The following is a 20,149-nucleotide window of genomic DNA, read 5'->3' on the forward strand; positions in this document are numbered from 1 at the left end:
AGTGCATGAAGACTAATTGGCTAAATTTATTAAATGATATATGATTTGTTGACTAATCACCCTCAAAAGGGATTTAAGTGCGAATGTTTAATTATACCCGTGTTTTTGCTTTCTACAAAAAAACAAAAATAAAACTACCCAGTGATATTAGGAAAAAAAAGTCTGTATTGTGATTAGGCTACATAACAACTGTTTTGTATGACTTCATAATATTACAATGTATATCCTTCACAGAAAGGGTAACAATAATAATAATAATAATAATAATAATAATAATAATAATAATAAAATAATTATTATCATGTTCACGAGAAACAATATAATTCATCTGAGAGCAAGTAAGTTTGGTGTTGCCTAGGAACAGCGCTTGATCCACTCTTCAATTGAATACGCCTGACCAGCGAAGAGAGCTGACTCCTGTGCTGAAACATTATCTGAGTGTGCAAAGTCGGTCCGGGCTTAGATGGAGGCTGTATGCTTCGGGCTGCACAGAAAGGGCATTAAGCGTTTATAACACGCCTTCAAAGCAGAACAATGTGTGTACACTCGCACAGCATACTGTAGTGTAGGGCGATGCAGGCAGCTGGTTGATTACTCAAGGAGGAGCTGTTTGCCTGGGTAGTGGAGCACATTCTGGACAGATACGGCCAGAACTTTCCAGTGCAGCCAGGGGTATTCTCAACTTTTTTTTTTTTTTTTTTTTTTTTTTTTTTTTGTCTTAGCATTAGATAATCTAATTCCAGCCATTTCCACCCCCTTGAACACGTCAACCAATACATTATATATAGGACTCCGGGCAAATGGCACAGTTCTCACAACCTAGAAGCCTTCATAACATGAAGACACAGTCTCCAATGGTGCAGATGGCTACAAACGACGCTCTCCCCCCAGGCTGGGAAATTAAAATTGACCCTCAAACTGGATGGCCATTTTTCGTGGATCACAACAACAGGACAACAACCTGGAACGATCCCAGGCATAATCTAAAAGAGGTAAGACTAAGAGATTAACGGCGTTTATATTAGTACTGACGCAGGCAGTTTCTGTGGGAGATGCGTTTATTAAAACTATAATTAACACAGTTAGTGTTCCTGTGGGAGAATGTGTTGTTTTAACTTTGTGTTTTATTCAGTTGGTGATATACCTTATACCTTCAGGGCAAAGCCATATAATAGCCGTTATTTAAACAAATGTGAAGTTGATATTTTAAGAAGTCATGTTTTCTTGTAGATATATTCAGCGCTGTTGCATGTATTTTGCTTGAACAGCAGCCAGGGCAAACCCACACACTCGTATTAATTACAGTTCACCTTGTAACATATTTATGTGAGATACAGGTTGTATCAGTAAATGGATATTATATGTCTTTCGGGGTAATACAGTAATTAAAGCATTTTCTTAAAAAAAAAAAAAAAACCTGCCCATGTTACGCTGCAGTCGTGGCTATGCTTGGTGCTACAGCATGACGCACTGCAGTCCTATCTTATGAAGCAATGCCAGTCAGTATTTTGAGTCCGCGGAGTCAGATAATGTTTATTTAAAGCTGCTTATTATATCAGTAACCTGGTATAAGTACACCGCGAATCTTTGTTGAAATTGTAGTTAAAAAGGCCTTGCACTTTAAACGGCCCGCGATCTTGTTTAATATTATCCTTAAAAGGGATTATGTACGTGTGGACATCTGCCAGCTTCTACTTCTCGTCTCGTTTTGTTCTTAGTAGGCATTTCTAGGAGCAGAACTCCTGGCAGAGATCCTTTTCATGATTGTTTCTAAACTCAGTGTGAAAGAATGCCATAGCATTGGCAGTGTAGTTTACCAGTAACTACAATACACAAATAAATAAACAAGGACCACTACGAAAACAGAAGGAAAATATATAAACATTTTCCCGGGGTCTGTGCGTGTTAAATATCTGGACTTATTGACTGTACAGAGCAACAGTTGGCATTTAGTGTTTTAACCGACAGTTACAGGTGTCTGTAGGAAGTGTCACTCGGAGAATCTGCTGAAGTGGACAGCTGTCGGGAGTTATAAATGGTGTAAGCTACACGTACATTTAGACCAAAATAATACCAAAAGGGGTGATATACATAGCTGTCTCCTGTGAGTATAGCAATAATGGCGGAGGCGTCATTAAAAAAGTTAACTGCAGTATCGCATGGTAAAATCACGGAAAGGTGCAGTAAATCATTGGCGAATGTGATGAAACGCGGTAAGGAATTTTGAAAATTCCCTGTGAGAACTCTGGGATAAGTTTGCTGTAAAACCGTATCATTACTGCAATGCTAACACAATGGAATTGGAACCAATATGCCCAGTGGTCCTAGAGGAAGCACACTGTGTATTGCTTGTTCGTGTTGGTGTATAATACCATTAATATGTTACAAGTATGGCAGAATAACACATTGTGCTACCACTACTTAAAAAAAGGTAGGAACGAATCAGCCTGATTCCGAAATGCGCACGTAATTGTATTTAACTGGGTGTTAAGACCTATCATGCGAAGATATTTTGTTTATGTATTACTGAGTACGTTAGGGATTAACCCGTCCAGTTTTCTGCTAGTTGCTACATATCAATTACACTAATCTGACGTCACATCAATCATGACTAACATTCACACGCATGAGCATGTCTACAGTACTGGTACACTGAAGTGTGACGTGTATATTCTGCTGTAGTTTACTCCAGTAGTAACGTGTTTTTGCAGTATTCTAGGTTTCTTATTTCCGTCCTGTAGCTTAAGTGACTAGAAGGTACTGCATCCATAAATTTAATAGTATAGTTTTCACATGTAAACATTTAAAAAATAGGTTATATTTATCAAGAATTTAGAATTGCTCATGACTTCAGAGGTATAGTAAGATCCCGCTTTATGACCACCTCAGTAAAAATACCACCTCATAATGAAGGCTCATCCCGATCTGCTCTTGTTCATGGCAACTTAAAACCTCATTATTATTATTATTATTATTATTATTATTATTATTATTATTATTATTATTATTATATTGTTATTGTTATTGTTGTTGTAACTTTACAAATAAAGGAATGGAGACAGTCCTATTGTGAACTGCTAGCTGTCTGGAATCTCAAAGATATTTTTTTTCACTTGTCATGAGCACATTTCTTCCAGAAACAATGTACCCAGTAAAGTTATTAAACCAGAAATAAACAACTCGGGCATTTGGTTGAAGAGTTTGTTCAGTAAGTAAGCTCATGTTTTTTAATTGTTTCAGAATTGTAATTGTTGCCTTTTCCTTCTTTGGGTATCCTACCCATTATGGGAGATATGATCTTGGCATTAAAAAAAAGGACATTGCAACTTTGAAGTGAGACCAGCAAAGAACAGCAAGACTAATCCCAAGCATAAAATGCATGAATTACTAGAATGAAATTAATCTGATTATTCTAGAAACAAGAAGGGTGTCTGTGTGTGGGGTCACTATTTTAAATGCATCATAGAGACCAGACAGGAGACAAACTAAGGACAGAGGGTAGGATACCCTTCTTTACATTCAGCGGTCATGGGACAAATGGCTACCTCTCATTTATACACCTTCTTATGATATTGTGGTGAACCATGGTTCCCTCAGGCAGGCTTCCTTCACAGGCAGAGGTGGGGCGCGAACCCAGGACCTCCTGCACTGAAGCATAGCGCCGATACCACTGTACAAAACAGCTGGCTCCCTTGCTCCCTGTGCACACTACAATATGTAATTATGTGCACATGTTGTCATTTTAACGCTCGTCCTGTTTTTGTGGGAATGTGTTCCGATAGCTTGCTGTTCTGTGTCACTGTGTGCCTGAGGATTGTTGTTGGGCTTGCACCAACACAATCTCAAGCATCTTTCTTGTCACCAGTTTACCCTCCAGTTACTACATAAGGCTGTGCTTAGCCAGCATCCTCTTTATCTGCCATTTTGAGACTTGGAATTGCAGGCCAGCCTGTTTGATTCCTGGAATCCATACACTCCTAAAACAGACACTTGGGTTACCATAGCAACTGCCGAATTGTGATGTAATCATAATAATCACTGCTTTATCAGCCACCTGGAGATGTGAGCAATTTGACAGGGTTGATATGGTTACTGTTACAATCAAGTAGGGGGTATTACAGTATATAGAGCCTTATGAAACGTTTACCAAATTTGTCAAGCAATCTGTTAATTATTGCTTCAATCATTAAATTATTGATAATTCATAGTTTTTATTGAGGTTTTTACTATAGACGGTTTTTACTCATTTAAATAAACTCTTTATTCAGTAATTCCAAAAAGCAATACCTAGTACTTTATGTCAACTAATTGAGCCAATATCATCTTGTTTTCTTTTTTGTAACAGAAAATCAGTAAAATCTTGTTTTCCTTAATTTGGTTTCCTGGCTGAAGAATCACATACTAGCAATCAAAAAATCCCAATTAAGGCTTTGCAAACTTGTCATTTGCATTTTATGTTGTGTACACACAATTCAAAAGTACAACCCCCCCCCCAAAAAAAAAAAAAAATAGTTAATAGTAATAGTTTAATAGCAGAGTGCAATGATAGTTTTTGTGATTTTAGGTTAATAAGTATTATTACAACAGAAATTCATTTCTCATAGTTTGAGCAATTTTATTGCTTCGCCACACGGTCCTCTCTCCCAAACAGCATGAGATGACATCTCTTATAATAACAAGAGACATCCTACATGCTATGCATTCACTTTTAGTAAAACAGAACAAGCTGGTGACACAAGAATAAAAATTAAGTTGCCATTAGGGTTTATTTTTAGTTATACTATGAGTCACAGTGGTAACATTTTCATATATAAGTGTGCAGCTGTGCCATAACCACTGTACAATAGAGTCAATTCTCATTAAACGAATTTCCTTATACTGTGGACCCGGCCAAATTTAGCAGTAGCTTATTGTAAAGTACTTCTTATGATACTCCCCCCCCCCCCCCCCCCTCCCCCCCGAAGAAAACATAATCAAATGAATTGTCTAAGTTTAAACAGCTGAGTATAAAGGATATTGGGAAACGTATTGCATTGCATTCAGATATGTGCCTCTGTAGTGTATTTTACTGCTGTTTTGGGACTACAGATCCTATGATGCATTTTGAGTTGCATAGTACTGTTTCCATGAAACAGTACTATGCAAAAGCATCCACTGTCCTTGCAGAGAAAACATGGAGGTGTTGAAAGCGGTGGATAATGTACCACCATACAAGAAAAATAAATAAATAAATAAATGTTGCTACAAATTCCAACATTCCCACGAATACTATGACAACCATTCTGAAAAACTGTTGATTAAAGTCAATCCCATTTAAGGGATTTCAGTGAGGGCAGGTCTGTTTGGAGGCTCTTCAGTTTGACATAAGAGCTGAAATTGGAGGCCAGGTAAACTATTACAAACTTTTAAGCATTTGACTTCTAGAGAGCCTCAATGGTTTAAATGAAAGCTTCATATAGGCCTCCTATCGTGTGAAATCACCTGCAGATCTCAGTGTTGTATGAAACGGTTCTTGGCGCGTTACATTGAAGAACAAATGCCAGACTGATGCTGTTGTTGTTGTTATTGTTGATGTGGATGCTGTTGCTAGGTGAAGTTGTCACCTCATTATAAACAGTGATGTGATGCCTGGGAAATGTAGGCAGACTGTGAGAGTTTCCATTGACAAGTTTCCAGTAAAGTGTACCTGTTAGCTTTCCATTGCTTCCTTTGTTCATAGCCAGCTTTCACTGACTAATACTGACCTAGACAACAAAGGGAGTAAGAGTAGCTTGGAATGTAATTTTAACTGCTGACTGTTTGATGGTGTTTGTAATCATTCAGTGGGATTCTGGGTTCCACTGCCTCAATACTGCTTTGAACTTGAGCTTGACTGGAGAATTGTAAGTGCTGCAGAGTAGGCGAGGCTGGCAGAGCTGAAAGAAGGCTGTTCAGTCCCAGCAATTAGGATTCTCCAAAGTGCTCAGAACAACCCAAAGCTAGGAAAAGACAGATTTAGAGAAAATAATATTGGAGCAACAGAACCCAGAACCAGTCAGAATGATTATAAACATCATCAACTAGTAAGGGAAATGTAAAAAAAAACACACAAAAAAACCAAAAACAAAAAAAAAATGACATTTTAATCTATTGTTCTTTAACACATAATAGAAACTATTCAATTGATCTAAAATAAATACAGCTGTAGCTTTTAAATAAGAACCCTGTCCTTTTACAGAGAGAAGAAAAGAAAAGACTTGCATATACTGGTAGATTTGATTTTCACACCCTTGGTATGCAATAGACCGTTTACAGATAAGGCTGTCAATTGCTGTTAGTGTGCAAAATTTCCGACATTACAGTCTATCCTGGGGAAGGGGTTTCAACTGTCCAGCCTCCATACGGGGCCAATATGGTGTGTTATTATGAGTATTCTTTTGTTTCTCTAAGCCATGTGTGAATCTAACTGAATCAAACTGTGATATATACTGTAAACATGGATATTGAAACTGGCAAATCCTTTTTTGGTGTAGCTGTCCGCACCCCTAATCTCAGTTTGTTAATTATGTTTACGCAGTCTAAGTGATGCTCTGGTTTTGCATTCAGCACTGAACTTGGCATTAGTTTATATTTTACCATGCTGTCTTAAGTAGAGCAGAATGACTACACTGATGAAACAATGCACTGGCTTATTTCAGTTTAACAAACTTGAATTTGTTCCAACTATTTCCAGAGTTGAAACATTCGATCGGTTTGCTTTGAGCCGGTTAGCCAAGCGAGAACGTGCTTGTCAGATTCTCAGAAGGGTTCTCTCCCTGCTATGTGTTTGCAGAGTGGATTATTTGTGCATTTTAAGCAAATAGTTTGTTTACAGGCTGTTGAGCAGTTAGTTCATCATGTAAATGTCCAGTGAATTGTTAGTTTTATTCCCTTAAAGTGCTTGAAGCTAGCAAAATAATTCTGTTTGCTACACAGCTCTCAAAAAAGAAATGTATGGGATAGTAAATATGTATTTTCATTTCACTGATATATCTGCTACTACAGTAGGTCAAAGAAAGTTCATAGTTTCTATACCTTACTTACAGGAAATCTGTTACACTTACATATCCTGCAAGGTGAGCAGTGTCTTCAGGATCAAAGCATGTTACTGGCTGAAGGCATGTCGGTCAATAGGGGAGGCAGCTGGTTGGTTAATGACAGGAAATAAGCCAGTGAAGGGGTGGGAAAATGATCAAGTATGTGCATAACTTTCTGAAAGCATTTTGCAGACGAACATTTCTTTTGACCTAGTGTAGTGCCAGATATCACGTAAACTAAAAATACATGTTTACTATAAACCTGTTCCTTTTAAACTGCACACATGAGAACTATACAACAAATGGAAGTTTGTTTTTTTTGCTTTTTTTAAACTTTAAACTTTAAAGAAAGATTTTTCAAGAACCACACTATAAATTTAAAGAGTAACTTGGTATGACTCGGAAATATCACAAGTATCCTTATTAATGTATTCTTCTTGTTGTTTAGAATAACTTTATATATCATCTTTGTATATATTTCAGTCAGCACATCATAGAAGTTAAAAGCACCCCTGTTGTCAGTATAGAGCTCTCATGTCTTCTCTTGATGTTCAGCTTGTACACCAGAGTGTAACCAGAATCCTGTCCCCCAGCAGCACTTGGCTGTAACAAATGTATTTATTAGACATGTTTTAGAGCTCTAGAGAGGCCAAAAGGTGCATCAAAAAGACTCCAGGATGTGACGAATGAAACTGAGTGTATGATTCAAGATTTAAACCAGCAGTACTCAATTGTGAGACTTTCAGACCATTCCAGTCCAGGTATTGAATTATTTAATGGTAAGGTCCTGTGCCAACTGGTCTTGTGTTTAATTGAAATTAGGGGCTCAATTAAATATTTACGGAATTGACTTGATCAATGTCCTAGATTGCAATGAACTGACATGATCACCACTGTTTTAAGTGTGATTATCGATAGCAATGAATAAAGGAATTGTTAAGAGAACCAAATGCAGTTTTGTAAATTTAGTATGTAAAAAAGTGACTGCTGTAAAATCTCTGTTGTATATGTTTTAAATCATCTACACTGAACAAAAATATAAACACAACATACAACAATTTCAAAGATTTTACTGAGTTACAGTTCATATAAGGAAATCAGTCAATTGAAATAAATTCATTAGGCACTAATCTATGGATTTCTTGTGACTGGGAATACAGATATGCATCTGTTGGTCACAGATACCTTGAAAAAAAGGTAGGGGTGTGGAACAGAACAGTCAGTATCTGGGGTGACCACCATTTGCCTCATGCAGCATGACACATCTCCTTTGCATAGAGTTGATCAGGCTGTTGATTGTGGCCTGTGGAATGTTGTCCCACTCCTCTGCAGTGGCTGTGCGAAGTTGCTGGATATTGGTGGGAACTGGAACATGCTGTTGTACACGTCAATCCAAAGCATCCCAAACATGCTCAATCCGTGACATGTCTTGCGAGTATGCAGGCCATGGAAGAACTGGGACATTTTCAGCATCCAGGAATTGTGTACAGATCCATGTGACATTGGGCCGTGCATTATCATGCTGAAACATGAGGTGATGGTGGCGGATGAATGGCACAACAATGGGCCTCAGGATCTTGTCACGGTATCTCTGTGCATTCAAATTGCCATCGATAAAAGGCAATTGTGTTTGTTGTCCGTAGCTTATGCCTGCCATACCATAACCCCACCGCCACCATGGGGCACAAAAGTTCACAACGTTGAGATCAGCAAACCGCTTGCCCACCCGATGCCATACACGCTGTCTGCCATCTGCCCAGTACAGTTGAAACCGGGATTCATCCGTGAAGAGTACACTTCTCCAGCGTGCCAGTGGCCATCAAAGGTGAAAGCACTTGCCCACTAAAGCTGGTTACGATGCCAAACTGCAGTCAGGTCAAGACCCTGGTGAGGACAACAAGCACGCAGAGGAGCTTCCCTGAGACGGTTTCTGACAGTTTGTGCAGAAATTCTTCTGTTGTGCAAACCCACAGTTTCATCAGCTGTCCAGGTGACTGGTCTCAGACGATCCCGCAGGTGAAGAAGTCGGATGTGGAGGTCCTGGGCTGGCGTGGTTACACGTGGTCTGCGGTTGTGAAGCCAGTTGGACGTACTGCCAAATTCTCTAAAATGACATTGGTGGCGGCTTATGGTAGAGAAATGAACATTCAATTCTCTGGCAACAGCTCTGGCGGACATTCCTGCAGTCAGCATGCCAATTGCACGCTCCCTCAAAACTTGAGAAATCTGTGGTATTGTGTTGTGTGACAAAACTGCACATTTTAGAGTGGCCTTTTATTGTCCCCAGCACAAAGTGCACCTGCGTAATGATCATGCTGTTTAATTAGCTTCTTGATATGCCACACCTGTCAAGTGGATGGATTATCTTGGCAAAGGGGAAAGGCTCACTAACAGGGATGTAAACAAATTTGTGCACAAAATTTGCTTTTTATGCGTATGGAAAATGTCTGGGTTCTTTTATTTCAGCTCATGAAACATGGGACCAACACTTTACATGTTGCGTTTATATTTTTGTTCAGTGTACATTTTTCTAATATTTAATTTCTTACCTGATAAGCTTTACGTGTGTTCTGTTTGGCAGTTCCCTCAGTTGCAGTTCCTCAAGGCTGATTATGTAGAAGTGAGGCGAGGATTGATAACAGCTTTACTCTTTATACTGATGCCTGTGCCGCACAGATGTGCACCCCCACGGTCAGCCTTGAAGTGCCTTTTCACAAGCAATATTTTCAGTATTAGTAGGCATGGGAGATGATCTAAGAAGAAACAACAGTAGATCAGCAATACAAATACAGAATACAAAACATACAATAGGATTTAGGTAAGAAATTACATTTTGGGAACATGTTGATGATATAAAGTACCCCATTACGGTAAATCTATAAAGAGCACTGTTTTTATCCACCAAAATTAATATGATTAATTCAACATTTTTAATTGTTTTCAGCTCTTAAACAGTTGCAGAGTTCAAGTTAGTTATAATGGTATAGCTAAGTTGAAATATGCAACTGCTAAGAGTGAAAACAATTAAAAAGGTCTAATTCAGTAAATTATCAATTCAATGAAAGGTCTAGTTAAGTAATTGAGAGCTCAGTTGGAATGAAAACCAACAGACACAGGGGTCCCCCCAGGACCGGTTTGGGAACCACTGTCCTAGAGTGTTCACTGAGCAGGTTTCAGTGTTAGCTGCATAATGAGAAAAGTATTGCTACATTCTGAGTGTGGACTCGCATGTGGTGTCGTGCCATCAGATGACATGACACAGACATTTTAAGCTTATCGAATTGTACTGTAGTGTTAGTAATGAGCAAATGGAAGCAGGTACATTTGGTTGAAACTTCAAAAAGAGCAAAAATCTGAACCATGCTTCTGGCACTAATGCTTAAAACTCCAAAGCCATGGAAAATACACTGTTGGCATTGAATGTTGCTACTGCATGATATGAAATCTGCTGCTCTTTCAGGATTGAGCACAGCAAGTGCACATTTTAAAGTTTAATTTGTATTAAAATTTTATCAGTGTCTTTCTTTTATTAAATTATATTAATTATACATTTTCCTAATCATTAACACATCATTTACAAGTTGTGTTATTATTATTATTGATGATTATTATTACTGCCTCTTGTCACAAAGAAAGGTTTATACGCCATGCTTAGAGGGTGAATAATGATTACATTGGTTGTAGTGATTGTGAGAGTAATGATTAGAAATGGAAACAGCATAATATATTAGTGAACTAGTTTTTCCCCTAGTTTAAGTTTGGTTTATTTGTACCTTTTATTGTTGTTGTTAACTATTTGTAGAGTTGTTATCGGCATGAGCTGGGGTGTCAGTGTGGTTCAGTTTTGCGTACCAAGTGAAATATTTCTGGGGGTACTCCTGAATCCAGAAGTCTATGGTCTGGTGCTTTCACATACAGCCCTAGGTTCCTTCATGATTAAGTGTAAATGTATTTGACTGGGTACAAATAAACAGTCATCACCCAGGTAATTCACCTCTGTAGTGGCTTAAAATATCATTGCATTTTTCCATTTCCCTTGCTATCATATGGTATTTGCAATCATTCTGAGTTGTTCTTGGTTCTGTTGCTCCCATACATTCCCCAAATCTGCCTTTACCTAGCTGAGCTGTTTTAAGCTTGTCTGGAGAATCCTAGCCGGTCTAAACAGCCTTCTTCATTCATGTGACAAAGTGACCTTTCAACTCTGCCAGCCTCATGTGCATGTTTACTTTTTTAGAGTAGAGTAAGCTGACAGACCGGTCACATTGTCTCTCTCTTTTCACGAGCACGACTCACAAAATTAAGAACAACAAATGTCAATTTTACTTAAATGTTGAACTTAATGAACAATCCTCTGGTGTCCAAATGGTGTGTCGCAGCGTGTCTCCATCAGACATCATCCTCCATATTCCCTCCAGTCTTCATAGGGCTCCGGCAGTGATGTATAGATTATGAATCACTCTGTATATGTGTACATACTGTATGCATATTTATATACAGAGAGATAGAGAACTGTTTTCATGGAATGGAGATGCACAGTGATTAAACCCTGGCATCTGCTATTTTTAACATATTGGATTTGTTTGTGTAGGAGGGCTGCCTCTACATGTTTAATTTGGACAGCAATGAAGTGTATTTGCTTGGTCCCAGATCATTGTCATCCGCTGACCTATGCAGGGCTCAGCAGCAGATCTAAATGCAGTCACCATTTAAATGCACAACCACTCTTCACCACTAGTCATGATCCCCTGCAGAGATAAAGATTCATCTTATTTTATTAACCCAATTTGCTCAATGTGTGCAACTTGCTTGCATTAGGATTCCAGATGCTGGTACCCCAAGACAACAGAATACAGCACAATTTACACAAGCATCACAAAGACTCCCATTCACAACAAAGCACTGCCTGCCACTGGAGGACTGATTCTGGTTAGGCTCAAAGTGGCAGCAGCAAATACCTGACACTTTATTAAAACCAGAGGACAGTTGATTTACCCGCCTTAATGTTAAAATGCAGTTAACACAATTTTCTGTGAAAGAGAAAAGTTAATGTTAACAACCTGCAGTAGGCACACTTTTGGTTCCTTAAACGAATCTCATGATTTGTTTGTTAATTGTTTTGTAAGATTAACAGTTTGATTCAGAAAGACTCACGGGTAAGTAAGTGCCACTGTTCAAGGCTTTGTATCATACAGTAGGTAAAAGACCAGATGTAATTTTGGTATAAATACCTTGATGAAGCTCAACATTTTTTAAAGTATATCTAAGGTATTAATTAAAAAATGTTTTCTACATTACTCCACATACTACATATGTGCAGAAAGCAGGTCTTGTTGGCATTACAGTTTGTTTACATTGCCTAAATGTAATCTTAACTTTGACCCCCCCTTTTAAACTTGTTTGCCAGTGTCACCTTAGTTTACTTTCACCAATAAGAGGTTATACATATTCAAGCTCTGTGTATTTTATTACACAAATAATATTTTCCCCAAAAAATAAAATGTCGATATTTTAAACATTTTCAATATGTAAAAAACATTTTTGAAAACAGTTTGGGGTGTTTATTAACTTCAGAGTTCAAGGAGCATGTTTTAAAGAAAATTAGGAAATTTAGTTTTTTTTAATATTGCATTCATTGGCACTGTGTATTGGAATATTAATTTTCATTCATTCAGTAGGCTGATATTGTACAACTTCATTATACACTTACCATTGTGGTTACCGTAGAAACAAGTGGGTTTCACAGGCCCGTGAATAAAATACCATAATAGAATCAGGAGGCGGTTTGAAAAAATGTAGGTCAAAACAAAAGAACGACAGAGTTTAACAGTATAGTATTTTAGGTTCATTAAATTTATAGGCTGTCACATTGTATTTGTGCTCTTTAATATTTTGGTAGACCCAAGCAACTAAAGAGGGCAGCCCTTGCTATCAGTTCCTTTACAGCTTCTCGTCTTACTGTAACTTGAGAGTATTGTATTTTAGGGTTTTGCTTATCAGAGACCAGCTTACACAGATATGTGGCTTGGTAAGGCACTATGAGCCTCTATTTCAAAGTGTTTCCTCCATTCTTTAATTAACTCCTATTTTTGAAAGGAGTAAAAATCATGTTGATGTTACAAAATGAAAAAGAAAAACACATTCAGTCTATCAGTGAACTTTAAATATAGAACTTAGTTGTTTTGGTTCTAGTTTTGTTAAATCAATATTTAAAGACTAGAGTAAATGCTCTGAAAGAATGTCCCTGTATAATTTACTGTTGTTGTGCGATTCAGTAAGCTTTCTCACAACAAAACTATAAAATGATACCTAACAGTTAACATTGTCTATCTGCAGCGAAAGATATTGTAATATATATAGATAGCTAGATAGGTATAGATATATACATACACACACACACACACACACACACACAAATATATTTGTTTCCTACTTACATATTTCAAAAAGATTAAAAAAATATACAGTTTCTTTTGCAAATATCTGCTCTGTGGGTGTTTTCGGAAAATACGATTAATAATACAAAATATTTGGGAAAAAGGCTGTTAAATATGTCAGTTATAACCTCCTAATGCTGCAAGTCTGTATTTCCAAAGCATTCACTGCTGTATGAAATATACTAAATTACATATTTTTGGAAAAAGGGGAAAAAATAGTTAATGCTACAAAACCTTGAGATTGCTTAAAATAATTGGATTTATTAGTGGTTTTATAAAATTACCAAGAGTGAAATGCGGAGTGTATTGCTTGGGCCCCTACAGCTAAAAATGACCCATGCGGTGTAAACAAACTGTACTGTCAAAGAAGACCTATTTTAGTGTAAACGAGACATGATTGGAATTTCAAAATAATGATGTTACTTTTTAACACTTCTTTCTCCCTTATCTCCTTATCTCCTCTGCTTTTTGCATGTTGCCTTTTCAAATAAAGCCATTCCACTGCTGCCTACCACAGTTGAGGGGGGATTCAGTAGGACATGTTTAATTGTAATTTATTTAAGGACAAATCCTGGACAAGCAGGTTGTATACAGGAAGAGAGAAGAACTCTGTAAGATACAGGATCAGTGATAATACAATTATCAGTGGAATAAATCATTGAGACCCAAAAATGAGTGATTAATATTACAGAATAAACCCTAATTTAATTGTCGTAGTGAATAGCTAAAGTTGGCAGGTATTTATAGATTTTTCTGCACATGAAAGTTTTCTAACAGTGTTCTGATGATAAGATTTCTCTTTCGGTTGGTTTTTATAAACTGCACCAGGAGAAACTGGAAGAAAATATGAGTAGCTGTTTATATGATATGTCAGACAGGTTACAGCAAATATTGTTTTTATGACCTTATGGTTACACTTTTAGAATAACCTTGAACTTCCATCTTCTTTCAGGAAAGGCAACTATCATCCAATGGACCCTCTTTGTCACCGCAGTCCTCCCAAGACAGCCACCAGTCCTATGTCAGGGAGATGCAGTACCCCAGCCTGCGCCAGGGCTACATCCCCATCCCCATCGCCCACGAGGGTCTGGAGCACCGGCCCCTGCAGCAGCACCCCTATTACTCATACGCACAGCCCAGCATGCACAGGGTTAAAACAGAGGTCCGGGCCCCTTCCCCCACGCAGGCACACTCAGGACGGCCCACATCTCCCGTCAGGCCCCATTCTGAGGTGTCTCACTCTGACCCTCACTGTGGACAGGCAGGGACAGCTGTTTGCTGCCAGGGACCTCTCTCACAAGGACCTGAGGTAATTCTCCTGTGCCTATCACACGAGCCTGCTTTGCATTAGAGCCTTACTGCTACATTCTAGCTCTCTGTGTTGTTAGAGTGCAGGGAAGTCGTTTGTATTATTTTTGTTACCTCATAAAGTCATTTTGAAAGCTTTCTTTTTCTTGTAAAAATAGAACTCTTCCAATGTTTTACTGTTTTGAGGAGCTAAACCAGAGCTGCATATGACATTTTTAACCCTGCCCCCAACCTCCACCGCTGCAGAGTGGCTGAGTGAGAGGGAGGAAGCTTGTGTTTGTTTGCAGCCTTTACTGTCACCTTAAGGAAATTGGGTAATGTAAACAAACTGGGAAGCCAACAGTGTGCACAGACAGCAGTAAACATTCACCCAGGAATCAACGTTTAGTGTAAAATTAAACAGGATTGGGAATTGTTTTTCAAAGCCTTTCATAGTGGACCTCTTATGCCATTTTCCTCTGGAGGACAGGGCTCTCTCTCTCTCTCTCTCTCTCTCTCTCTCTCTCTCTCTCTCTCTCTCTCTCTCTCTCTCTCTCTCTCTCTCTCTATCTATATATATATATATATATATATATATATATATATATATATATATATATATATATAGGTTGATGTAGTTAGGGTTTGATCAAAGTCTGATTTCGAATGAAGCAGAGTGTGCAGAGAAAGGTTGGAAGCCCAGGAATCCAAGGTTATGACGACAACATATCTCTGTAGAAACATTATGACAGCTCTCATATACCATTCAGAGAGCCTGTGTTAGTGTTGGTAAATAATGGGGTTTGTGTGGGAGAGGTGTTTATCGATTCACAAGTGCTAGGATAGCTAACCCAATAATGCCATTAAATCAAACATCTTACCAATTCCTTTCATTTCATAGGTCTCATTGTACTATTCAGGATATAACAGATGCACACATCATGATTAAGGGGTATTTTATTTTTTAAATGGTATTTTTTGCAAATCTAGTTCATTATTAGCTTCAAAAACATGTCAAAATAAATGTTTACCATAATGTGCTTGTCTTATCTAGATTAATTTGAGACCTACACAATGATGGTAAAACATGTGAAAAACATAAATGGTCTTTTATGATAATCAATTGCCGTGCCATATTCAAACCTAATATTAAAAGTAAATATGAACAGCTGAGAGTGGCTTTGTGATTGTTACTGCACGTTACATAAATACATAATCAACAGGGAAATCTAAAGAATATTCTTACGCTGATTGAAAATAGGACTGTGGAATATTTGTTCCAAATTCATTGCTGGTAGTGCTTCAGTGTGTGTATGGCATACACTGCAATATAAGACTACTATTGCTGAAGAGAGACCTCCCACAAAGTGACACGCAGAGCATGGCAGTGTAATGAATGAATCTTTTTTTATACTATAATGGCATACACCCTCAGTGACTTCTATATTCAAATAAAAAGTAATTTATTAATATGCATGAATTAAATTGGTTACTGACGGGAACATTTTTATGAAAATAATGTAACTAAAGCCTTTTGCGGTATGTCTCAAAGTAGTGAAAGCTCGCTCATAAAGCCAGTCTAGGCGTACTATCAAAGGTACATAAAATTTCTTGTAACAAATTAATAAAATATAATAAGTGTAGACTGTTTATTAACTGGTTAACACGTTATTGAATCGTTTAACCATTCTAGATGTTATTTATTTTAGTTCTCTTATGCAGCCTGTTCTGATTGACGGCTATAGTGTGCCTTCATCTGCACAGTTGAATTGCTGTGTGCTAAACCATTTTTCCAGAGGACATATAAAAAGTGACATGTATAACCACCCTACTGTGTAAGGAGATGTGAGTTAGGTTTGGATAATGGAGTTGCATCTGTACTTTAAAAGACCTATGGGAAACTTTATAAACATAGAAGAAATTACTTCAGTCTGAGCTGATTTTCAGCTAAACTCTCTGTCTTCCTTGCAGCACCACCATCACCATCACCCCCACTCCCAGGACTGCTCCCACGCAACCCCTGCACACCAGCCTGGGAAGCCCTGTAGCGGAGGCTCCCAGCTCCTGCCAGGCTACATTCCCATCCCGGTGATCCATGAGGGGGCAGGAGGGCGACCTCAGCCCCTTCACTCACACCAGCACCCCCAGGCCCCCCAACGGCCCCAACACTCTGAGTTCCAGCCCGTCTACCACAGAGTACAGCCAGAAGACTGGGCTTACCTGCCCGGCCGCTCACAGAGTCCCAGAGACCGGCCAAGCCGCGAGGCATCACCCATCCGCATCCCCCAGCAGATGAGGGCCCAGTCCCCAGTCCGGGTGCACACCATGGGGCCACAGGTATGTGCTAGCTTCCTATGTAGGACTCCTGACATCAATAAAGCCCAATACATTATATGCAAGTTACACAATTCAGTTGTATTTGTTTTCTATACTTAAGTCTTTTGTTATTTTTTATTGAAGAAAAGGAGAAGGTTGAAGAAGAAAATGCGAGATAGGGGGCTAGGACAAAGTGCCCTCCCCTATGTGTATTATTTGTTATATGTTGCATGTAGTGTGTTAAATGTTGGTGTACAGGCATTGGTACACGGGATATAAACGGGTCTGTGTTTCACATGTGTTTAGAAATGTATAATTGTATTTAGGCACGGGATTGTACATCACTTCACGTACATTTAAAGTAGTTAATAGGTGAGCACAAGGTTGCACATAATTAATTCACGTGCTGGGATTCAAGTGAATAATTAATTGGTAATTGAATCCCAGCACAACAGTATATATAGATGCACGTTTTACTCACTCGGGGTTGGGTGTTCGGTGAGTGGAGAACGGGAGAGGAGGAGAAATAATTTGTCAACAATTGCTATTGCGTGCTGGTGGGACCAGCACGATACTTGTTTGTTTATCTGCTCACCGTGTTTGTTAGTGTGTCTGTCCGTGCACCGTGTTTGTCTGTATAGTTGTTTTTCGTGTATCTAATTATTTTGGCATGGAGTGCTGTGTCCTGTTTCTGTTTGTTTAAACTGTTTATTTTTCAATAAACCGGTGCCAGCAGGTGTCATCATCATTTCATTTCATCCGTTGTGTTCTGTTGTGTTCATCATTTCCTGGTTCTGACACCGCCCACTTCGGCCATCTTTGTGACAGGGGCTAATTATGATTTCACCATTCAAATAGAGGGTTATAGGACTGCTAGTGTCTGTGTATGCTAGCCTATCCTCTCCCATTAAACCCTGCTTGTCACCTGGGTCACTTGAATAGACATTCTGCAGCCACTACTTGCTTATATTGGTGAAATTAAAATGTGTATGTTTAAAGGATAATGGCATTCCAAGGGCATGATATGAGATAATAGAGATCCTGAGTCAATAATTAAGCAATGGATTATTATTGAATATTACTGAATACAATGGATTAATACTTCTGCCCTAACAAGGCAGAAGTTTCCACAGAGGACTCCCATTCCTTATACTGTTATCTTCTGTCTTCAGGTTCAACACCAGACCCCTCATCAAGAGTCACCTCCCAGAATGCACCAGGAGGAACGGGGCAGCCCGTGCGGGGCGGATATTCCCCAGGCTTACATCCCGGTCCAGCCACTCTACAAGGAGTGCGACCTCAGACAGCCGCTTCCCATGCCTGAGAAGATGGAGGCCAAGATCTTTGCACCAACAAAGAGTGCCCCACAAGAAATGAGGGCCACCCCGGAAGAGGTTCCTCCTCAGAAGCTGGAAGAACCAGAAGAATTGTCACCAAACCACCCGGGCCTGGCTAAGGTTCAGCAGATCGTCGACAGGGTTCAGAAACTGGAAGAAGAAGTCAAGAACTTTGATGGGAAGAAAAACGACAAGCGCTACATGATGCTGGAAGAGTTCTTAACTAAAGAGTTGCTGGCCTTGGACTCCGTGGATCCCCAGGGGAGAATCGACGTCCGTCAGGCCCGGAGGGATGGGGTCAGGAAGGTCCAGAACATTCTGGAAGGACTCGAAATGATTGCCGAACAGCAGAAGCACAGCGAGCAATCCAAAGAAGAAGCTAACCAATCAGGAGGAAAAGGAGACGCCACCATGATCGGCCAAGTGGACTCAACCACGGAGAAGGAGATTTATTAACAGGAACCAGCACCCCACTGTTAAGGAATCAAACCTAAATAAACCTGCTGCTCCTGCATAACTTTGTGAACAAACTTTTAAGATGCATGCTAAAGGAGTTTAACAACTATTGTTTTATACCATCTTGTAGATGACTGGGAAAGGGGGGGGGGGGGGGGGAAGTTCAATATATTGTATATTATAATAATAGCTAATCGAGGGAGGTTATACCCTGCCCCTGTAAGAGCAGTAGCCATTTCTCGTATGCGGTACAAATACGTCATGCCTGAGTAAGGTACGGATACAAGATTCCTTCTAAGGTTCTCCCCGTTCCAGTAGCAATAATCCTTATGTGTGTGTGTGTGTGTGTGTGTGTGTGTGTGTGTGTGTATATATATATATATATATATATATATATATATATATATATATATATATATATATATATATAATGAATCTGTGGGGTCTGATTTTGTTAGAGTGAAGCAGGGCATTATAACTAGCTGAACTCTCTCCACCGGTTCAAACTGTGAGATGCTCTCCAGCTCGTATAAAAAAATGGTTTGTTTATAGTTTCAATTGACAATCATGAAAGACTCGTGCACCACTGCCTTGTGATCTGCACTGCGTCATCAAAAGAATTCACCACAGAGTTTTCTCCACTGTTGGGCACTTTAAAGGATAGTTTGTGTGTTGTTTAACTATTTAAGTGTGAAGGCTTTTTTTTGTTTACTTGTTTGTTCAAATAAAAAATGATAATGATATTGAAAACTGTACAACCTTTTGGATTTTTTCGAGTTTAGAAACACACTGCCATATGATGCACAAACTTTTGTGTCAATGGGCTGTCCTTCATTGTTGTACTCTGCAGTATTCTGTAATATATAAAAGCTGCACCTCCCTGCTGCAAGTCAGTTTCAATCACTATGGGGAAACCTTTGTTTTCTCCTCATATATAGACACACTCTCTTCTGTCTGTACTCTGCAATTTGAATAGCACACTTTTGTACCTCATATATAGAGCTAACAAAATAATTCCATTAACTAACCTAATAAGCTAATAACCTAATAAGCATTCTCTGAGTTTCACAAAAGGGCATCCATTACCACAGCCTTTTGTTCATGCATTTTGTTCATGAACAAATGGTATACAGCAACTTCAAACTTGATTCTCTCACAGCAAATGGTAGACAGCCTATAAAAAGTAGCAAGCCTAGTAATGACAATACAATCCACTCTGAATGAGAGTAATGACAATACAATCCACTCCGAATGAGAGTAA

At 38.8% G+C, this 20,149-nt stretch overlaps 1 protein-coding gene across 1 annotated transcript; it reads left to right on the top strand.

The window, feature by feature from the left end:
* Window positions 1-698: 698 nt before the first annotated feature.
* Window positions 699-19,050, top strand: bag3 (BCL2 associated athanogene 3). Its single transcript, XM_041268926.1, has 4 exons — window positions 699-992; window positions 14,445-14,801; window positions 16,751-17,116; window positions 18,268-19,050. Exons 1-4 carry the CDS (start codon window positions 801-803, stop codon window positions 18,886-18,888), a joined length of 1,536 nt encoding a protein of 511 aa, XP_041124860.1. The 5' UTR covers window positions 699-800; the 3' UTR covers window positions 18,889-19,050.
* Window positions 19,051-20,149: the final 1,099 nt, after the last annotated feature.

Source organism: Polyodon spathula, chromosome 13, assembly GCF_017654505.1.
Source record: "Polyodon spathula isolate WHYD16114869_AA chromosome 13, ASM1765450v1, whole genome shotgun sequence".
In the NCBI taxonomy this organism is placed as follows: Eukaryota; Metazoa; Chordata; class Actinopteri; order Acipenseriformes; family Polyodontidae; genus Polyodon; species Polyodon spathula.

Excerpts from the sequence above, each read along its gene's own strand:
- bag3 (XM_041268926.1), top strand. The coding sequence starts at position 801 with ATGGCACAGTTCTCACAACCTAGAAGCCTTCATAACATGAAGACACAG. Across the intron at positions 993-14,444 it reads CCAGGCATAATCTAAAAGAG|GAAAGGCAACTATCATCCAA; the intron begins GTAAGACTAAGA and ends ATCTTCTTTCAG. Across the intron at positions 17,117-18,267 it reads TGCACACCATGGGGCCACAG|GTTCAACACCAGACCCCTCA; the intron begins GTATGTGCTAGC and ends TTCTGTCTTCAG.